The sequence below is a fragment of the Hakea prostrata genome, chromosome 1, assembly GCF_041222555.1.
Source record: "Hakea prostrata isolate BN-2017 chromosome 1, UWA_Hpros_2, whole genome shotgun sequence".
Taxonomy (NCBI): domain Eukaryota; kingdom Viridiplantae; phylum Streptophyta; class Magnoliopsida; order Proteales; family Proteaceae; genus Hakea; species Hakea prostrata.
In genome coordinates this window covers 2,323,995-2,341,089 of record NC_142600.1, presented here as the reverse complement: position 1 = coordinate 2,341,089, position 17,095 = coordinate 2,323,995, and the positions used below count along the sequence as shown (strand labels likewise).

The 17,095-nt window shown below is 37.7% G+C and overlaps 2 protein-coding genes and 1 pseudogene across 3 annotated transcripts; all 3 read right to left on the bottom strand.

Annotated features, from left to right (window-relative positions):
- Positions 1-3,262: 3,262 nt before the first annotated feature.
- On the bottom strand, positions 3,263-5,215 carry LOC149026598 (putative oxidoreductase At4g09670). The gene is made up of 2 exons (XM_089145359.1): positions 4,456-5,215; positions 3,263-4,043 (listed from the first exon to the last, which is right to left on the bottom strand). Exons 1-2 carry the CDS (start codon positions 4,927-4,929, stop codon positions 3,420-3,422), a joined length of 1,098 nt encoding a protein of 365 aa, XP_089001485.1. The 5' UTR covers positions 4,930-5,215; the 3' UTR covers positions 3,263-3,419.
- Positions 5,216-7,076: 1,861 nt separating this feature from the next.
- Positions 7,077-13,539, bottom strand: LOC149026597 (uncharacterized). The gene is made up of 7 exons (XM_089153343.1): positions 13,261-13,539; positions 12,699-13,174; positions 12,091-12,591; positions 11,837-11,983; positions 8,458-8,547; positions 7,876-8,357; positions 7,077-7,779 (listed from the first exon to the last, which is right to left on the bottom strand). The coding sequence occupies exons 1-7, from the start codon at positions 13,491-13,493 to the stop codon at positions 7,165-7,167; spliced, it is 2,544 nt and encodes an 847-aa protein (XP_089009469.1). The 5' UTR covers positions 13,494-13,539; the 3' UTR covers positions 7,077-7,164.
- A 1,338-nt stretch (positions 13,540-14,877) lies between these two features.
- Positions 14,878-16,577, bottom strand: LOC149026596 (putative oxidoreductase At4g09670; annotated as a pseudogene). Its single transcript, XR_016173317.1, has 2 exons — positions 15,963-16,577; positions 14,878-15,853 (listed from the first exon to the last, which is right to left on the bottom strand). The product of XR_016173317.1 is annotated as a putative oxidoreductase At4g09670 (transcript).
- Between the last annotated feature and the right edge of the window lie 518 nt (positions 16,578-17,095).

Sequence of the window (17,095 nt, the reverse complement as noted above, 5' to 3'; positions counted from 1 at the left end):
CTCTAAGATCCAGACCCAACGCAATGTATCGCTTAGATTACTTGTGTCCATGAGATTTCTATAACAAGTTCCAAGAATCACGAGTTCAAACCTTGTTAGTAATTTTAAAGCCACAATTTGGAATTGGATATGAAAAAAACACATATACATTTTATTATTAAAATCAAAGGAGGAAAAGCATAAGGTATTAAGCATCAATTGTTTATAGTAATACTCAGATTAGATGACTAATTACGCATTTAATTATGGAGATCTTGTAGTCAAACCAACTGTTCCCAAAGCAAGCTGTGTCTAACTAGTTTTCCACCCTAACTAACGATGGAGACCCAAAAAGGAAACCCCATCTGGTGTCTTGGTCGGCTGTTGGCCGTTCAATGAAAAAAAATTTCAAATTAATTTTTTTATTAGAAAAAAATTAATGAGAAAGTTTTAAGAACACTATAAAACTATGCTAGATTGGTACTTGTCCCTCTCTGTTAGATTCATTAATTGACTAGAAGAAATGATGGATATACCCTTAATTGTATTATTCTATATCTTATAAAATGATAAATAGAGGAAGAAGAAAGAAAATAAAATTTAAAGCTTTATTTTATTCATTAATTGCTTGTTGTGGTTGATTTATAATTTCTTTTTAAAAAACTTCTATTTTCAATTCAATTAAACTCATGGGGTATGTTTGTTGCTGGATAAGGATAAAGAAACAAAACATAAGCCTTTAGACCCGGTAATTTCATTTCAGAGGGAAGAAATGGAGAAAAGATACGGGTGGGTGACCCACCCACCTGTCTCGGACCCTACCATCCCAAGTACTCTATTCCCACATGTTCTTTAAAATTAATTAAATTCACTCTAAAGTGATTGGACCTTGAAAGCCAAACAGTTACTTGTTCATCTGAAGCTTTTTGTTTCCTAGATTGATTAGAAGCATGGAATTTCGAGCACCAAACGGTTCTTAAATTAAATGTAGTAGTCCTTATAATTAATTTATTGTATAACACTACGTGTCCACATGATGTTCTCTTACATTATTGAAAAGAAAATAGAAAATTAGTGGGAGAATCACCTAAGATCCCCAACAGATTCATTGAATCTGAACTTAGTTTTTAATGACCAAAAAGGAAATGTATTAATAAAATATCACAAGTTATAATTAAGTTATTATTGGAAGAAAATTCATAAGCTGACCGTGTCTAGCTAGTTTGGTTTCATTTATTTTTATTTTTTTCAAAGAAATTAAGGATGCAATAGTGACGATGTTGCGCACCTCATGCCCATGTCAAAAAGCACACAATTGTGACATAATCTTATATTGTGAGAAATAGAAAACCAAATTCAAATCTGGACATTAGGGCTACTAAACCGCTTGAGAGTGAGCTTGGAACCATTAGACCACCCCGGCGACATAATCTTATATTGTAACAATGGATCTCTCAATAATTATAATGGTATTTCACAATATAATTGGTGCCATGCAAAAGATTTTCCATGTTAATCAGTGGGGATAAGACCAAGCCAAAGCCCATAACCACATGGATTGGGCCGCGAAGAAAGTGGGAACAAGGAACCCAAATATAGCCTTTTATTCTTAATTATTTTCAAATCTTATCAGGCCCATCAAAACCAAGCCCCATTTTTTCACCAAACTGGGCCAAATTCATGGGCCTGGTTTTGAAAACCCAATTCAAAGTCAGACCTGGCTCAACCACCGCCAGTGGGTTCTGCATGACAATGGGCGACATATTTAAGTCTCAATCCATTGTTTCACGCACAGCACTAAGCTAATTTTGCTTCGGTCATGCACATTAACCTTCAAGTCGAGAATTCGGGCTGTTGGATCCGAAATTTCTGTCGAAATTGAATCTCACCCGTTGAATTTCATTGATTGAGATCGAAATTTCGACCGAAATTCTGATCCAACGGCTAGCTTGGCGGTCATGAGCATTAAATGCTCAGGACCCAAGCAAAGTCCGCACTAAGCATATAGTGGTGGATTTTCACTTTATTTGCCAACTTAGTTGCAGACAAAGGACCACCTTGCAGAGATATGTCTAAGTTTATCTTTTCGAGAGATTAAGATGAAGCTCTGCAAAAGACCCACTCCAACTTTTTTTCTGTAAAGCCATATAATGCTTAATATACATTTGAATTTTATTTTTACAACTTATTTTCAGAACCTAACTATATATTTTTTTTTTTGAACAAGAACCTAACTATATATGTATATACAAGTGGTTCGATTCAGCAACAGTTCTTGATTCAATATAAGGGGTTCGATTCAACTTGGGTTCATCCATGATTTCTTTCACTTAAATGGGAGAATACTCCACATGATCATTTCAACATTGAGAAGAAGTATAGTCAAAACACTCTCTTGGACTGGAGAGAACTACGATAGAGATGTTTTTCTTTAATCAATCTGAATGGAATCACGAACTAGACATGTAACAGGATCCCAACCCAAATCAGCAAGGCACCATTGATGGGTAGACCAATTCAAGCCAGCAAACCTAGCATTTTTCTCTCGCAGATCAAACTTGTTGATTTCTCAATTTTAAAGAAACCTGAAATGTGAAATAGTCAAAATCCCGACCTTAGGCCACTATTGTGAATGGAAAATTTTATGTCATTGGCAGTTGCTCTATGGGTTCTTCTAATTGGGCCGAAGTATTCGACCTGAGCTTGGGTTTTGGTCTCCTTTTCCCAGTCCTATTCAGGTTAGGGAGAAATGGTTGTATAGAAGTGCCGTGATGGAGGACAAAATTTAGGCCGTGGCTCAACAAAATGGGTTTGTGTTAATTTGATCCTTGTGAGGCTTCCTCTGGGGGGTAATGCCGACTAGGCTTCAACAAGGTTTGGGAATACCACAGGGGAAGGGCAGTTTGTTTGGTTGATGGGATTATGTATTGCTTTAATTTGGGGAGGAAAATCATGGGTTTCAACCTCAAGGAAGGATTAAGGAAGAAATTGAAATGGGTGCAGAATGATATATGTACCAAAATTCTTATGGTTTAGTAAGATGGTGAATTTTGGGGGGAGATTGTGTTTGCTGTGGGAACAGAGAGCCGACGATAATCAGAAGGGATTATACTGTGCTGAAATTAATTGAGGTTCGCAAGGAAGATTTTGGAGGTTTGTGGGGTTCAATTGTTTGGTCGCATGAGATATTGGTGATCCCAATTTCCAAGGGCTGCAAATTTTCTCTGCCGCGCGCGGTTCAGTTATGATAAATCTCAAACAAATTGATCTGCATGCATGTTCATTGCGGTTTTGTCTCTCTGGAATGATTCATCTTATTAAGCTATATATTCCCATGGAGAAACATAAATTTTGAAAGTTTATGAGGATAACCCTCAATCAACATTTCATTTTATTGGAACAAAGATGAACAAAGGACTGCAGCCCCAAAGGATCCCACCTTACCCTGCAACTAATTGGATGGACTCAAAACCTTTCTCGATAGATGCCTTGACTGCATCCAAAACCAGTTGTGTCTTCCTGCTAATGCTGAGCCACTTACCATCTGGTTTAGAACCGGCCTCCTTAATACTTTTGGCCAACTTTGAGAACTCCCTTACCATGTATATCTCCTGAGGGAAATCTGTTGTGATCACTTGCTGAAAAGGCAATGGACCATGACCAGTGACCTGCTCTGTGAATCTAGTTTCAGAAGCCACTGAAAATGCAGCAGATTTCTCTTCGTAAGGGATGATAAAATCATTAACTCGTAGAGTCCCTTTACTTCCAATTGCAGTAATATCCATGGTCAGATTGGCTATATATGAACAATGGAAAGTTGCAGTTTTCCCATCCTCCCACTGCAAAGAAGCTCCACAAGCCAAGATCACTCCAGCTTCATTCAGTACAGACCCAGGAAGGGCAATCACTGTCTTGGGCAGTTCATAGTCACAAGTCCATAATATCGACCTGATGCAATACCACCCAGCATCACCCAGGGCCCCAAGACCATCAAGTTCTGAGTTTACCCGAATGTCATTCTTGAGAAAATCATCACTCACAGCAACCGAAAAGCAGCTCTGAACCTGCCACAGCACCAATGTCCCCAAGAACATATTTCAACAACACTTCACCAATGCTCCAGAAGTAATTTTTTTCTTCTTTCGTATGAAATATAAGCTAACATGAAAACAGAGTGGAAATTCCTGAAAATATCTCGTTAGCTCCGTGATTAATCTCTCTCTTTCTCCCTCAGAGTTGGTGGTTATTTTTAATCAACCCAATTCCTTCTAGGGACTGTCAAAATGGATGCTGCAGCCTAAAGACTAGAGTTGAACAAACACTAGATTTAGAATTCCCATTCCCAAATCCCAAATCCCAAACTCCCAAAACCTTTATTCTTTTATAACCCGATCGAAGAACCCATCATTTACCCTTTTTGCTAGCTAATATAATAGATTCATGGATAAACTATAGATATAGATCAAAGAAACTTGCCGTTCTGAGGAGACCGAAAAGCTGCGGATCAGAGAGAAATTCCTTCATTTTGGAAGTCCGTGGGTGGTGCATCCACAAGGTTCCGTCCATGAATTGAACGCCATTGGCTTCGCAAGCCTCGACGATCTGATCGAACTCAGCTACGTTCAAGGCCACGGGCTTCTCCAGCAACAGGTGTTTCTTCTTCTCCGCAGCCAGCACCGCCCACTGCGCATGCAGACCTGGCGGAAGTGGCAGGTACACTGCATCTACGTCGGGATCATCAAGGACACCTTCGTAGGTGCCGTAGATCTTCACGGACGGAGGAAATCCATTCTCTTCCGCGATTTTCTTGGCCTCGTCGATGGTATTGCTGCCAACGGCGTGAAGGGTGGAGTTGGGAGAGAGGCATATGGCTCTGGATAGCTTCTTCGTCAGCTTCAGCGATACGCCTTCGCAACTCAGAATACCAAATCGGATTGGCGTTTCAGCCATGTCTGTCAGACGCTCGAGCTTATTGAAACTAACTGAGAATGAAATTTGCGGTTTGTTTGTCTGATTTGTTTCACACAGTAATTTGAATTGCTGAACAGTTGTTCTGGGTTGTAACCAACTGGTTAAAAATATTTCCAAAGTCTAACCTATCGTCTTCATTCCATGGGCCAAAATGTTAATTGGTATTTTTTAACTTCTTTTTGTGGCATTCCTGTGCTCCATTTATGGGAAGCTAGCTGGCTATGTAAAATTTTTCCAGCATGTGTGTCATTCTATCCTAAATTTTCTTCAAATAATAAACTTTTTTAGTTCAAAACAATCCACAGAAGCAGAATCATCCTCAGACATGTATGATTTTGTCTAAATAAATACTGGAGAGTGGTGAGTGGTGACTGATCCTCAGTTGAATGATTTTTTAATAAAACCCTTGTGGAGTAGGAATGTTGCTTGGGATTGGTGACAGAAAAGAGGAAGTAATAAGGGATGGTTTTGCTTGAGAAGAGAAAGAATTACTAAAGTTGTTTGGTTGTAAGGTTTGGATCCCACTTTGAATTACAAAGTGAATCTGCAATCAAAAATCAAATGTAATCGATTCTTTTCTGGCATGCAACCAAGACCATTTATCAGATATGAACCCCACGGATTGCTTTTTTATGTTATTCTCTACCACAAGTTTATACTTTTGAAGTTGAGAATTTGCTTTTAGAATTGAGTAATAATGCTTCACCCAAAAAAAAAAAAAAAAAACAAAAAAAAACAAGAACTGAGTTATAATGCTATTGTAACCGACCAAATTACACTTAAAATATTCTTTTACAGGACTCTTTCATCCATAGACTAGTTATACGATAAGATTGATGAAGAAATGACATAAAGAATTGAGAAGGGACAAGAGACACAGACTACTGTACAAACTGACAAGTGATGAGATTATAAGCTGCTGGCAATATATGATAAGATGGAGGTTCTGGAGTTTGGACTGTTTTCCTTGATATTGGATTTGTTTATTTGGGTATTGCTTGCTTTGCTTGTGGTGCTCCCTTACCCCCTTCCAAGGCCGAAGGGTTCAAGTTCAACACCCCACTTGTGGGTTAGTTTGATGATTATATTGGGCCGCATAAAAAGTTGCAATGTATTTAATGAGAAATCTCGGATTTTAACAACGATATCATGCAATTAACCTTACTATAAATGATTTTTGAGTGACCATTTGTCATTTCTTTTGTCATTTGTTGCCAATTAAGTTAAGACTGAACATGTGCAATAATTAGTCTGCGAGGGCTTTTTGGGTTTTTCGGATAACCCAGGTTCATATGTGGAAAGAAACATGTCAAGAAAGAGGAACAAGTGCAACTTAGTGAACAACATAATTGGGTAAGTAGCAAGGAAAGTGATGGGTATGGCAACTCAAATGCGATGTTTATTTAGTATAATAAACAAGATTACACATAAAATCACTTCCATCATCACTATAGAGAAGAACAAGCTAGCAATACTGTATATCAGTCCCTTGGCAAAGACTCAAGGATATCTTCTTCTGGATAATGTAATGTGTAAAGTGTAAATGGATAGAAATACCAACAGTGAAGTGGCAGAGGAAAATAATGATGGAGCATTTGATAGTACAAACAACAAGAGAATAATTTGAGCCTCAAGAAAATGGGAAAGCATGCATGAGTCTTCTTGAAAGAGTAAACTCTACTGCAAATGTTACCGTTGCAATTAGCGTGGCACCACCGTACAAGAATTTGCAGTAGTATTCATCTATGTGTGCCCTTCTTTTACTAAATAGTTTAGTTATTTCTTGGTTTCCTCTAATCTCTTAAAATAGTTTAATTGGAAGAAGAACGTTTGATGGATAAGAAATGATGAATGTTGGAAAAGGATAAGGAAGACGACGATGGAGAAGCAGCAGAAATATTCGAAAAATCAGAGGATGCAGAAGTCATGGCGATGAAACCCTGTACTGAAGAATAAGAACCAAGAAAACAAAAAGAAAATCTCAAACAGAAAGAACCTCCTCGATGCTACCATGCATGAATTCTTCATATTAATTTGTCTTAAGTTTATGACAATATATATATAGTATCTTTTCTATAATAAAGAAAACAACAGTAAAACAATTTAGCTAATACTGCCAGCCGGCATATCAACTTTCTTACAAGAATTACTTTTGCAAGCATGTAACTTTATTATAAATGATCCCGATCGAGTGGTCAATAAAGAGTGGACAAATTAATATGCAAGGGCCCTTTTTGGTTTTTTGAATAACCCAGGTCCATATGTGGAAATAACCATGTCAAGAAAGAGGGGGAACTGCAACTTAATAAACAACATAACTGGGCAAGCAGCAAGGAAAGTGATGGGTATGGCAACCCAAATATGTCGTCTACTCAGTACAAGAAACAGAGTTGCACAGAAAGCCACCACCATGGTGGCTATAGAGAAGAATAGGCTAGTTAGACCAATTACCAGTCGTTTCGGCAAAGACTCAAGGAAATCTTCTTCTGGATAATGTGATGTGTAGATGGATAGAAATGCCAACAGTGAAGTGGCAGAGGAGAATAGTGATAGAGCATCTGATACCACAAAAAATAAGAACAACTTGCGCCTCAAGAAAATGGGAAAACCTGAGTCTTGGTTGCTTCCTCCTGGAACGGTAAAGGCTGCTGCAAATGTTATGGTTGCAATTAAGGTGGCAAGCACCATGCATGATTGCGCAGTATTTATCATCCATGTCTCCCCATCTTTTACTAATTTCTTGTGGGTCTCTGTAAACAATCTTCTGGCTCTCCAGCCATCTAAATTTTCATGTTCTCTCGCTGGTGATGGCGTTATTTTCTCCACCTCCTGTACACAATGGTGTAAACATATCAACTTAAGTAGCTTGTTAATTTTAGAGAGGGAGATGGAGAAATTAAGCAAGATGACCAATTAATTAATTACCTGATACCATTGGAGCTCCCGTTGCATTTGCAAAGCATCACCTGGCATCTTACCTCGCCGGAAAAAAGGTGGACAAATTCCAGCCAAATGCAATAGAGTGTTCTTGTATTTATCTTGACAAGTCGAAACCAAAGCCAGTGATCCCCTTATCCCACAGATGAGATTAAAGATTTTTTCTTGTCGGCATTTGACAGCAACAAAAAATATGTTTCGATTTTCCTCATCCAAAGCGAATAATAAGTTGGGTTCAATCTTTATAAGCTCTGCTACGATCTCAACAATCCCCAACTTGGTGGCACAAAAAATGCTCTTCTCCACTCCGAATGCTTGAAGGTCTGATTCATTCAAACTTGAAAGTTGGGAACAAACACGTTTGAGTACTTCAAGGGCTTGGCAATGGATTCTCTTCTTGTTGTACAAACTTCTGATACCTGGGACTATAATTAAACCATGAAAATAGCCGGAGATAGTTATGTCAGCACCTCATGTATTTATTTCTTTTCTCCATTTTAAATGATTTTTTTGACACCTCCTATTTATTCGTTCCTCTTATATAATTTAGAGAGAGAAAAAGAAACACACCATAATCAACAATATGATGCTTCTGATCCATATATGTATCACCCGCCACATCACCACTGTTTATAACTCTTTGATTGTAAATTGGAATACCTGTGAATCAAACAATAATTACAACGTTAACTCTATAAACTTTTTAATTTTTAAATTTTTTATCAAATATTATTTTATTTGAAGAAGTAAGTGTTTGATCCGTAAGTCTAGCATTGATATGAGGTTCATTTAGGCTAGCTTAGGCATAAATTGACTATATCCAGATAATTTTTATATATAAATTACCTATATCACCATGAAGAATTAAATCCCGACTTCTTTGCTAAATCATTGGTCATTTTAACAAATCAACTCTTTAATTGTACAGTAAGGCAAGTAAAACAAAAAAAAAAGGCTAGTAAAAATTTTCAAGTGAGATGCATGTGCATAAACACAAATAATTAGATCGGTTACCTAAAAAAAAAAAAAGACAAATAATTAAATTTGAATTTTAAATACAAAACCACAGATAATTCAACTATTTTCTTCTTTTTTTTCTTCTTTGTGGGTGGGATGACTTGTGATTTAGTATTTTTACTTGGTAAATGTGTGTTGATCAAGATATAGTGGTAAAGATCCATGCTTATCAGTGGAGATATCATAGGTTTGACCCTCTCAACGTCTCTTTGCTAAGGATGTAATCAAAGTGCCCGCAAGCCGGTTTACATGAACCTCAACTTAGAAAGAAAAAAAAGAAAACATTTTTTGTGTTGATTAAAACCTATTAACTACAACAGATTATATTTTTTATTTTCTTATTTAAGGAGAAATAAATACTATGCCACCAACCCATGTGCCCATGTGTTTATTTTCTTATTTAAGGAGAAATAAATAGTATGACACCAAACCGTGTGCCCATGTGTTGACAGGCAGTTGCCGACACCAGTGAATGTGGGAGATGAGGTCCGGACCTGTCAACAGATTTTTTTGGTTTTTAGAACGAAGAGAGTTGAAATTCACATTAGATTTTAACATTACTTTTATAATTGTAATCTTTGCACAGTAGGAACAAGGTTCGACATGTCGACTCATGTTGCCATGTCGGACCCTGGTGACACGGCGACGCGGGCGACATGTCTTCAAAAGTCGCCCAACTTTTAGCAAGGGTTTGATGAAAAATCGAATCCTTGTTTCAAAGGATATATATTTCAAGTCATTTTGACTTGAAATTTGACATGTAACCTAATTTGAGGCCAATAAACACGGGAGTGTTATTTTGACCTAAAACATCACTTAACCTAAAGTTTATAATTGGCACATGTCCAGCCATATGCGGGCAAAATTGGAAGTTTAGAAAATTCATATAAACTAATGTAAATATGCAAGGAGAACACAAAAACAAAAGTAGTAAAGAGATGTACTAAAGTTTACAATTCATTATACAATTATGTTGAGTATGGCTCATGCTTCACATATTGTTGCCGATGGACACTGGGTCCCGCTCCCCGATGAGCGGGCGGGGTCCGAGGAGGCCACCCCAGCAAGGGTATGGAGGTAGCGCCCCCGGAGCTTTTAGAGGCCCTATGTCACCTTGGCAAAAAGCGAACGAAAAACAAAGGAAATGCTGTTATATATGGCAAATTTAACGATATATCGCCGATTTTTCGGCGATATATCGACTTGTCGGCGATATAAAGCCGACACAGAGTGATATTTCGTCGACTTAGTGTATAAGTCGTGTCATTGGGGGGTGTGCACGACACCCCCCAACGACACGAGGAACCATGGTAAGAACAACTTTTATGTAAAATAGTAAAGTCAAAGAGGTTTCAAGGAGTTGTGCTTTAGTGTTGTGCACGCAGTGGCGGAGCCACGTTGGGACCGGAGGGGGCCATGGCCCCCCCCGGATTTTTTGAAATTGTAACTATCCTTGTTTTTTTCCTTATTTCTCTATCTTTAAATGTGAAATACCACTATTTGGCCCCCCTCCAAAAATTAAAAATAACAATTTAAGATAAAAATGATGGGTACAAATGTCATTCATAGTCTCTATCTAATGGTTATCATTAAATCCCTAGTTTTAAGGAATAAAAGGTTAAATTCTAATTAAAAACTAACTCACGATCCCTGAATTTCTCCTTATATATTCTCTCTTATTTTAATTTCTATTTATTTTCTCATGAATCTCCTCTTTTATTCCTATTTTTTTTCTTTTTTTTCTCACACGTCTCACAAAATATTGAAGTAGTTAGCAAACTTTGGAATTTTCCTAAATCTTCTCCACATCACGTATTCACTCTCTTTCTCAAATTATTCCTTTCTCTCTCTCACACTAACGAATTTTCTATTAATTTACCTAATTTTTAATGGAGACTATACATTAAAATATAATAATATATTCTGAGATGGGACCTCCAGTGGGTCCCACATTGGCCCACATACATTCGGCCCCCCTCCATTTTCAATCCTGGCTCCGCCCCTGTGTGCACGTGCATTAAGTTGCTTATGATCCAAATCAATTATGGTGATTAAGATTCATCCGTTTTGATTTTCTTTTCTTTTCTTGTCTATTCTTAGAACTACAGAACCAAAAACAAACAAAAAAAAGACAAAACTACTGGTCGAGTTTAAATCTCGAACACCACCTTAAATCTGAGATGACCTAGGGCTGCATATTAATTAAAGCTAAACTGGGTTCAAGTTCAAGTTTTCTCCATTATACATATTTTCCCTCTCCCAATTAATGAACCCCAAGCCGTTGGCAGTGGACTGGTGATACAAATAATAATAAAAAGAAATTAGCATTTAATTTGGTTGTCACGCTGCTACTGGGTAACATGCTGTGTCTATACTCTTTACTAGTTTGTCCTTGTCTACGCGTGAACGACTTTGATAAATGGGCAGCGGTAAAATATGACCTTAACAAAATTTAAAAAATTTAATACAAAATCCAATGAAGACTTAAATTGAAAAACAGTATTTTAATTCAATCCCCGTAAAGTATTAATTTTTTTTAGATAAACAACAAAGTGATTCAAATAGGTTGGTAGGTGAGGAGAACGTAGTTCTACCAACCACTCAATAGAAATTAGTTTTCTTTCGAGCTCAAAACCAAAATGGTGTTCTTGACTAAGAGATCTGCAATTACATTAAAATTCCTAAAAATATATACATGAATACAATGTACAACTTATCTATTAAATAATTGAAGTCTTGGATCAAGAGCTACACTATCATCAAGATACCCGTAAAAAAAAAATAACAAAATAAATAAACAAAGTAGGGCACAGCTGGTTGCAACCATGAACAAGTTATACTCTAATTTATTATTTATGTTTAAAATAAACTAATAATGTATTCATATATCATCTATTAATTAATCTAGAAATAAGAAGAAAGGTTACTTAACATGAGTATATCCACCGCTGCCATTTACAGTCCAGTCCGCTTGGAAATGCATCTGGTTTTGTTGCCAACACTTGAATCGTCGTCGAACCGGTTCCATCATAAGTTATAGCTAACTCTCCGCATCGACTCAGCAAATCAATAGCAATATCTGCAAACCAAACAGACATCTTTTAACATATGGAAAAAAAAAAAAAAAAAAGTAGTATTTTTCTTGTGCTTGTAATCTTGTATACGTACGTACGTAACGTAACGTACCATACATATCATACATGATTGCAGTATTAAGAAGCGTAGCACCACTCCGTTTGTCGTCCTGTATTAAGACTTCCTTCCTGGTTACTCGATAGAGGTAGCGGGTGGTGTCCTTGTGACCATAGCAGCTCGCCGAAGTGACTGGTATGTAGCCAAACTCGTCGGAGATATACAAAGAATCTCCACTTTTCTTCACCAGTTCCTCTGCAATCTCGGTCAGTCCATTAATGGCGGCTAAATTAAGGGCAGTATTAGGAAATGTGTTGGTGTTTCTGTTTATGACATCTGAGCTCATCGACTCCAGCAAGTCCTGCACGAGTTCCAAATTCCCAGTTGAAACTGCAACATGAAGAATTGTTCCAACGTTTGGAGTAACGATGTCAGTACTCATCACATGTTTCTTCCATAACTCATCTCCCATTTTGTCCAGGTCATCCAACAGCAACGCCTGATATATGGTCCTTCTAGTGAAGTCTGTCTCGGCCGCCGGCTCTTCTTCTTCTGCTAAATTTAGCATACATAAGATAAGAAGAGGAGGGAACTGATGAATCATTTATATATAGTTGTTTTACATGCAAGAATGAAGAATTATTAAGAGTATATATATATACCTTCTGAAATTGAAAAAGGACTCCCTGGTCTTGAAGAAAATTCACCTCTACGCCGACGAAAACTGCTTGAAGGAAATTCGTCCATCCTTCTAGACTGATCTCGGCGAAAATTTGTTTCTGCTTCTGAAGGATACTTATTGTCTGCCGCCTCATCAGTGTTGTCTTGTGGGAATTGAGAAGCCAAAAGATCCCAAGCTTCTTTGGCTGAGTCCGTGTCCCTAATGCGAGAGAACACTTCTTCTCCACATGAAATTAGAATGGCGTGTAGAGCCTTTGCATTTCTTTGTGCCCATTTCTTGGCCTTAGGTTTAGTAGATTCAGCAGTTTCATTTCCCACCACTAAGTCCCATAAGCCTTGACCTAATAGATAGCTCTTCATAAAAATCCTCCACTCTTGGTAATTATCTTTTCTAAGAACTTGAGGAACGATCACGTTTGAACTGGACTTTGTTAATCCCATCCTTGCTGCTGCTCCCCTGGATCGGTGAGAAGAAGGAAATTAAAAAATTAAGCAAAGAGATTTAGAGAGATGAAAACGAGGGAAAACATGGATTTTTGTTACCTTAGAAAGGGTTTCTCCATGCGAGTACGATTATCATTAAACCTCTCTTCCCCGTGCCTGTCTTGAACCTTGGAGCTGATCATCGCAAAGACAGGAAGATGAGCGAGTGCCTGATGAATTTTAATTAAGCATAAGAAGTCGAGGGGAGGCGTCGATCCTTTATACAAGTTCGAAGGAGCCCAGGAAACGGAGTAAGGCCATACCATCCAACGGCTGATCGATCCATAGGCCATTAGTTCCAGGTTAAGATCAGGAGACTGAGGGCTTGCCTTCCAAGTCGTCTTTTTCTAATCCATGATGAGGATTAGACTTTTCAAGTCGTCTTTTCTTATTTTGCTCGGCAAAATTTTAAAAATCAAATCATTTCATCAAAAGTCATTTGTTGATCCACATGGTCTCTCTAATTCCTGCAATTTCCTACTACAATTGTGCCATGTGGCATTAAAGGTCACCCAATTCAAATTAAATCTGCTGCTCCAAGATAGAAGGTGGACTCGGATCTCAAAAGATTAAGGGAGTGGGTGGAACCAGGCATTTCTTAATGAAGCATGTTAATTTGGACACTAGCAACCAACACTAATAGGTGCTGGCCGAATTTTATTAAACATAGATGATTCAAAGATAATGGATCTATATGGAGTATGGAACAACCAAATATTTGTTCTTATACTCTCCGATGCACATTAAAGACACGTGATTACTCAGGCCAAATACTCAGATTCTATTGAAGGAAGGGAAAGAGACCCTCTTATATTTGGACTGATCCTTAGATCAAAGGAAGACCAATACAACATGAGAAGCTACTAATAATTGAAACAATGGGACCAAAAAATTATATATATTTTTTTAATTTTTTTAATTATAACCATCATATGGTAAGTTGCATAGGATATAGTTTACCTTCGAAGGTGGTGCACGTAATAAACTTTATTTTTAATTATTTTAGTAAATTACGTTATGGAAAAACTATAATAAATTATGTATATAAATCCTTGAAGTTTGCAAATCATATATCTAAAGGTCTTGAGTTATTTCAATTACATTTATACTACTTATGAAAGTTTTATATGGATAAATCACATCTTTACGACTTTACTCAATACTTATAGAATAGTAATTAAGTGTTGATTTCACAATTGACTTTTAGTTTTTACATCATTATTAACATTTTTTTATTGTGAAATCTTATATTGTTGAGAAACGTACAGATTCATCCAGAGGGAGGAATAAAAAAACCCTCAATCGTATGGAGAGAAAACACCCCCAGGACATATCATTATTATGTAACGTATGAAATCATGCATTATTAATTAACAATATTGATAATCCAGTTCGGTGAAAGAAAATAAATTGATAAAAAAGTTCCATCAAAGCAGGAAGGTATAAGGAGATACATGATTAATTGAAATGTGTATTTCGGATGTGTCTCGCATTAGACTATATAATTTTTATTTCAGTTCGATTCAATAGTAATACTCATCCAAAATTTGGACGCGATTAATTGGGGAGGGCAATAATGATTTATTCCAACTAAATTAATGAAGTGTTTCAACTGATCCAACATAACTCCACATTACGTTTCAATTCCATTAATCCAACCCAGGTTTTGTTGTCGTTTGAATAATTGGGTGTTTCTGATAGGAATCTAATTTTCTTGCAGATTGCTCACCAAGGTGGGCAGAGAGAGAAGGGAAGATACTACACTAAATCGAGACTAAAGCTGAGACCTTTGGCTACAGGAATCGGAATCCGTGGATCGGTAACGAGTGAAGTTATAAATCGATTCAATACAGAATCACACAATCCCAATTCCACCTGGTCGATCATCCGGGGCCACTATTGGGATGGGATGAGGGTTGGGTGGGTTGGGGATAGCAAATGAACAACACAAGGATGAAGAATCTTGTAAGATGAACTTCGTCGAAAATTAAAAAAACTTGAATAACATTTTAGGAAGATAGATACATATATAGTTCCCCTTAAGGCTTAAGCCCCCACCTGAACGAGCTCGAAACCTTTGTCAATGGATGCCTTGACTGCATCAAGAACCAGTTGGGTCTTCCTGCTGATGCTGGGCCACTTGCTTTCTGGTTGAGAACCACCTTCTTTTATACTTTTAACCAACCTTGAAAACTCCGTTACCATGCAGGTCTCCTGAGGAAGATCAGTTGTTATCACATGTTGACAAGGCAACGCACCCTCAGCAAATTGCATCTGAGAAGTGGTAGAAAATGAAGCAGATTTCTCCTCAAAAGGGATAGCAAAATCGTGAACATGTAGAGTTCCTTTGTTTCCAACTACAGTCATATCCATTGTCAAATTGGCAAAGAAAGAACAATCAAAAGATGCTCTCTTGCCATCTTCCCACTGTAAAGAAGCTCCCACAGGCCAAGATCACTCCTGCTTCATTGATCACAGGGCCATGGTGGGCAATCACTGTCTTGGGTAGTTCATATTTGGTAGCCCATAGTATTGATCTGATACAGTACCACCCAACATCACCCAGTGCTCCAAGACCATCAAGACCTGGTTTTACCCTAATATTATTCTTGAGAAAATTGTCATCAACAGCATATGAAAAGTAGCTGCGGATCTGCAGCCATCACATGAGGGGTCAGTCATCAAAATTCCCTTCCTTTAACTTATACTAAAACTGGCATGGTAAAGTCTTATAAAGGAGGAAATCAAGAAAGACTACTTGCCGTTTTAAGATCACCGAAACGCTGGGAATCGGAGAGGAACTCGGTCATCTTGGCAGTGCGAGGGTGGTGCATCCACATAGTTCCATCCATGAACTGCACGCCATTAGCCTGGCAAGCTTCCACAATCTGATCGAACTCAGAAGCGTTCAAGGCCACGGGCTTCTCCAGCAGCAGGTGTTTCTTCTTCTTCGCAGCTAACACAGCCCACTGCAAATGCAGGCTAGTGGGAAGTGGCAAATACACCACATCAACGTCTGGGTCGTCGAGGACGGCTTCGTAGCTTCCATAGATCTTCGCCGATGGTGGAAATCCATTCTCAGCAGCAAATTTCTTGGCTTTTTCCAAGGAACGGCTGCCGACGGCGTAGAGGGTGGAGTTGGGAGAGAGGGATATGGCTTTCGATAGCTTCTCCGCTATCCATGCACAGCCCAGAATGCCGAATCGAACTGGGGTTTCTGCCATTTCCCGATCAGCACTGCAAGAAAGAAAGACGAGATTGAAACAAGGATAGATAAACAAGAAATTGCAGGTTCACCTACTTGTTTCTTTTTCTGGAATTGAAGCTGAAGATGCTTCTTAATTACCTTATTATTAGTTATTACCACTAACGACTAATGACTAATGATAGCCTGTGCTGACTCACTCCCACGGTTTTGATTGCAAGTCTAGTTATCAATTTGCCATCAACACGATCGGAATTTTTTTTTTTTGGGGCCTAATTTTTCCTGTTTAAAGATCCTACACAACACGAGTAACACGATTTATATTATTTTGAAGAAGAAGAAAGACTTTGATCTGCGAGTCCACTATATTAAAAGAAGGTAGCGTGCCTCATTTTATGCCTTGAAACCTTGGTGTAAAAGATTTCAAGTGAGATGCATGTGCATGAACACATGAGAGGAATAGGACTTTTTAATTTTTTAAAATATTAATTTTTATTCTCTATTTTGTCTATGTAAAAAAACAAATAAAAGAATTCAGTTTTGGTCAAAGTTTAAAGTATCTCACGTATGGATACCATACGATACTAGACTACCATACGTATCCATATTTGACCCAATCGATACGATACATCTCGATACGTCTCTCCATTGAATTATACTAAAATACATTAGCCAGAGTGATACAATACT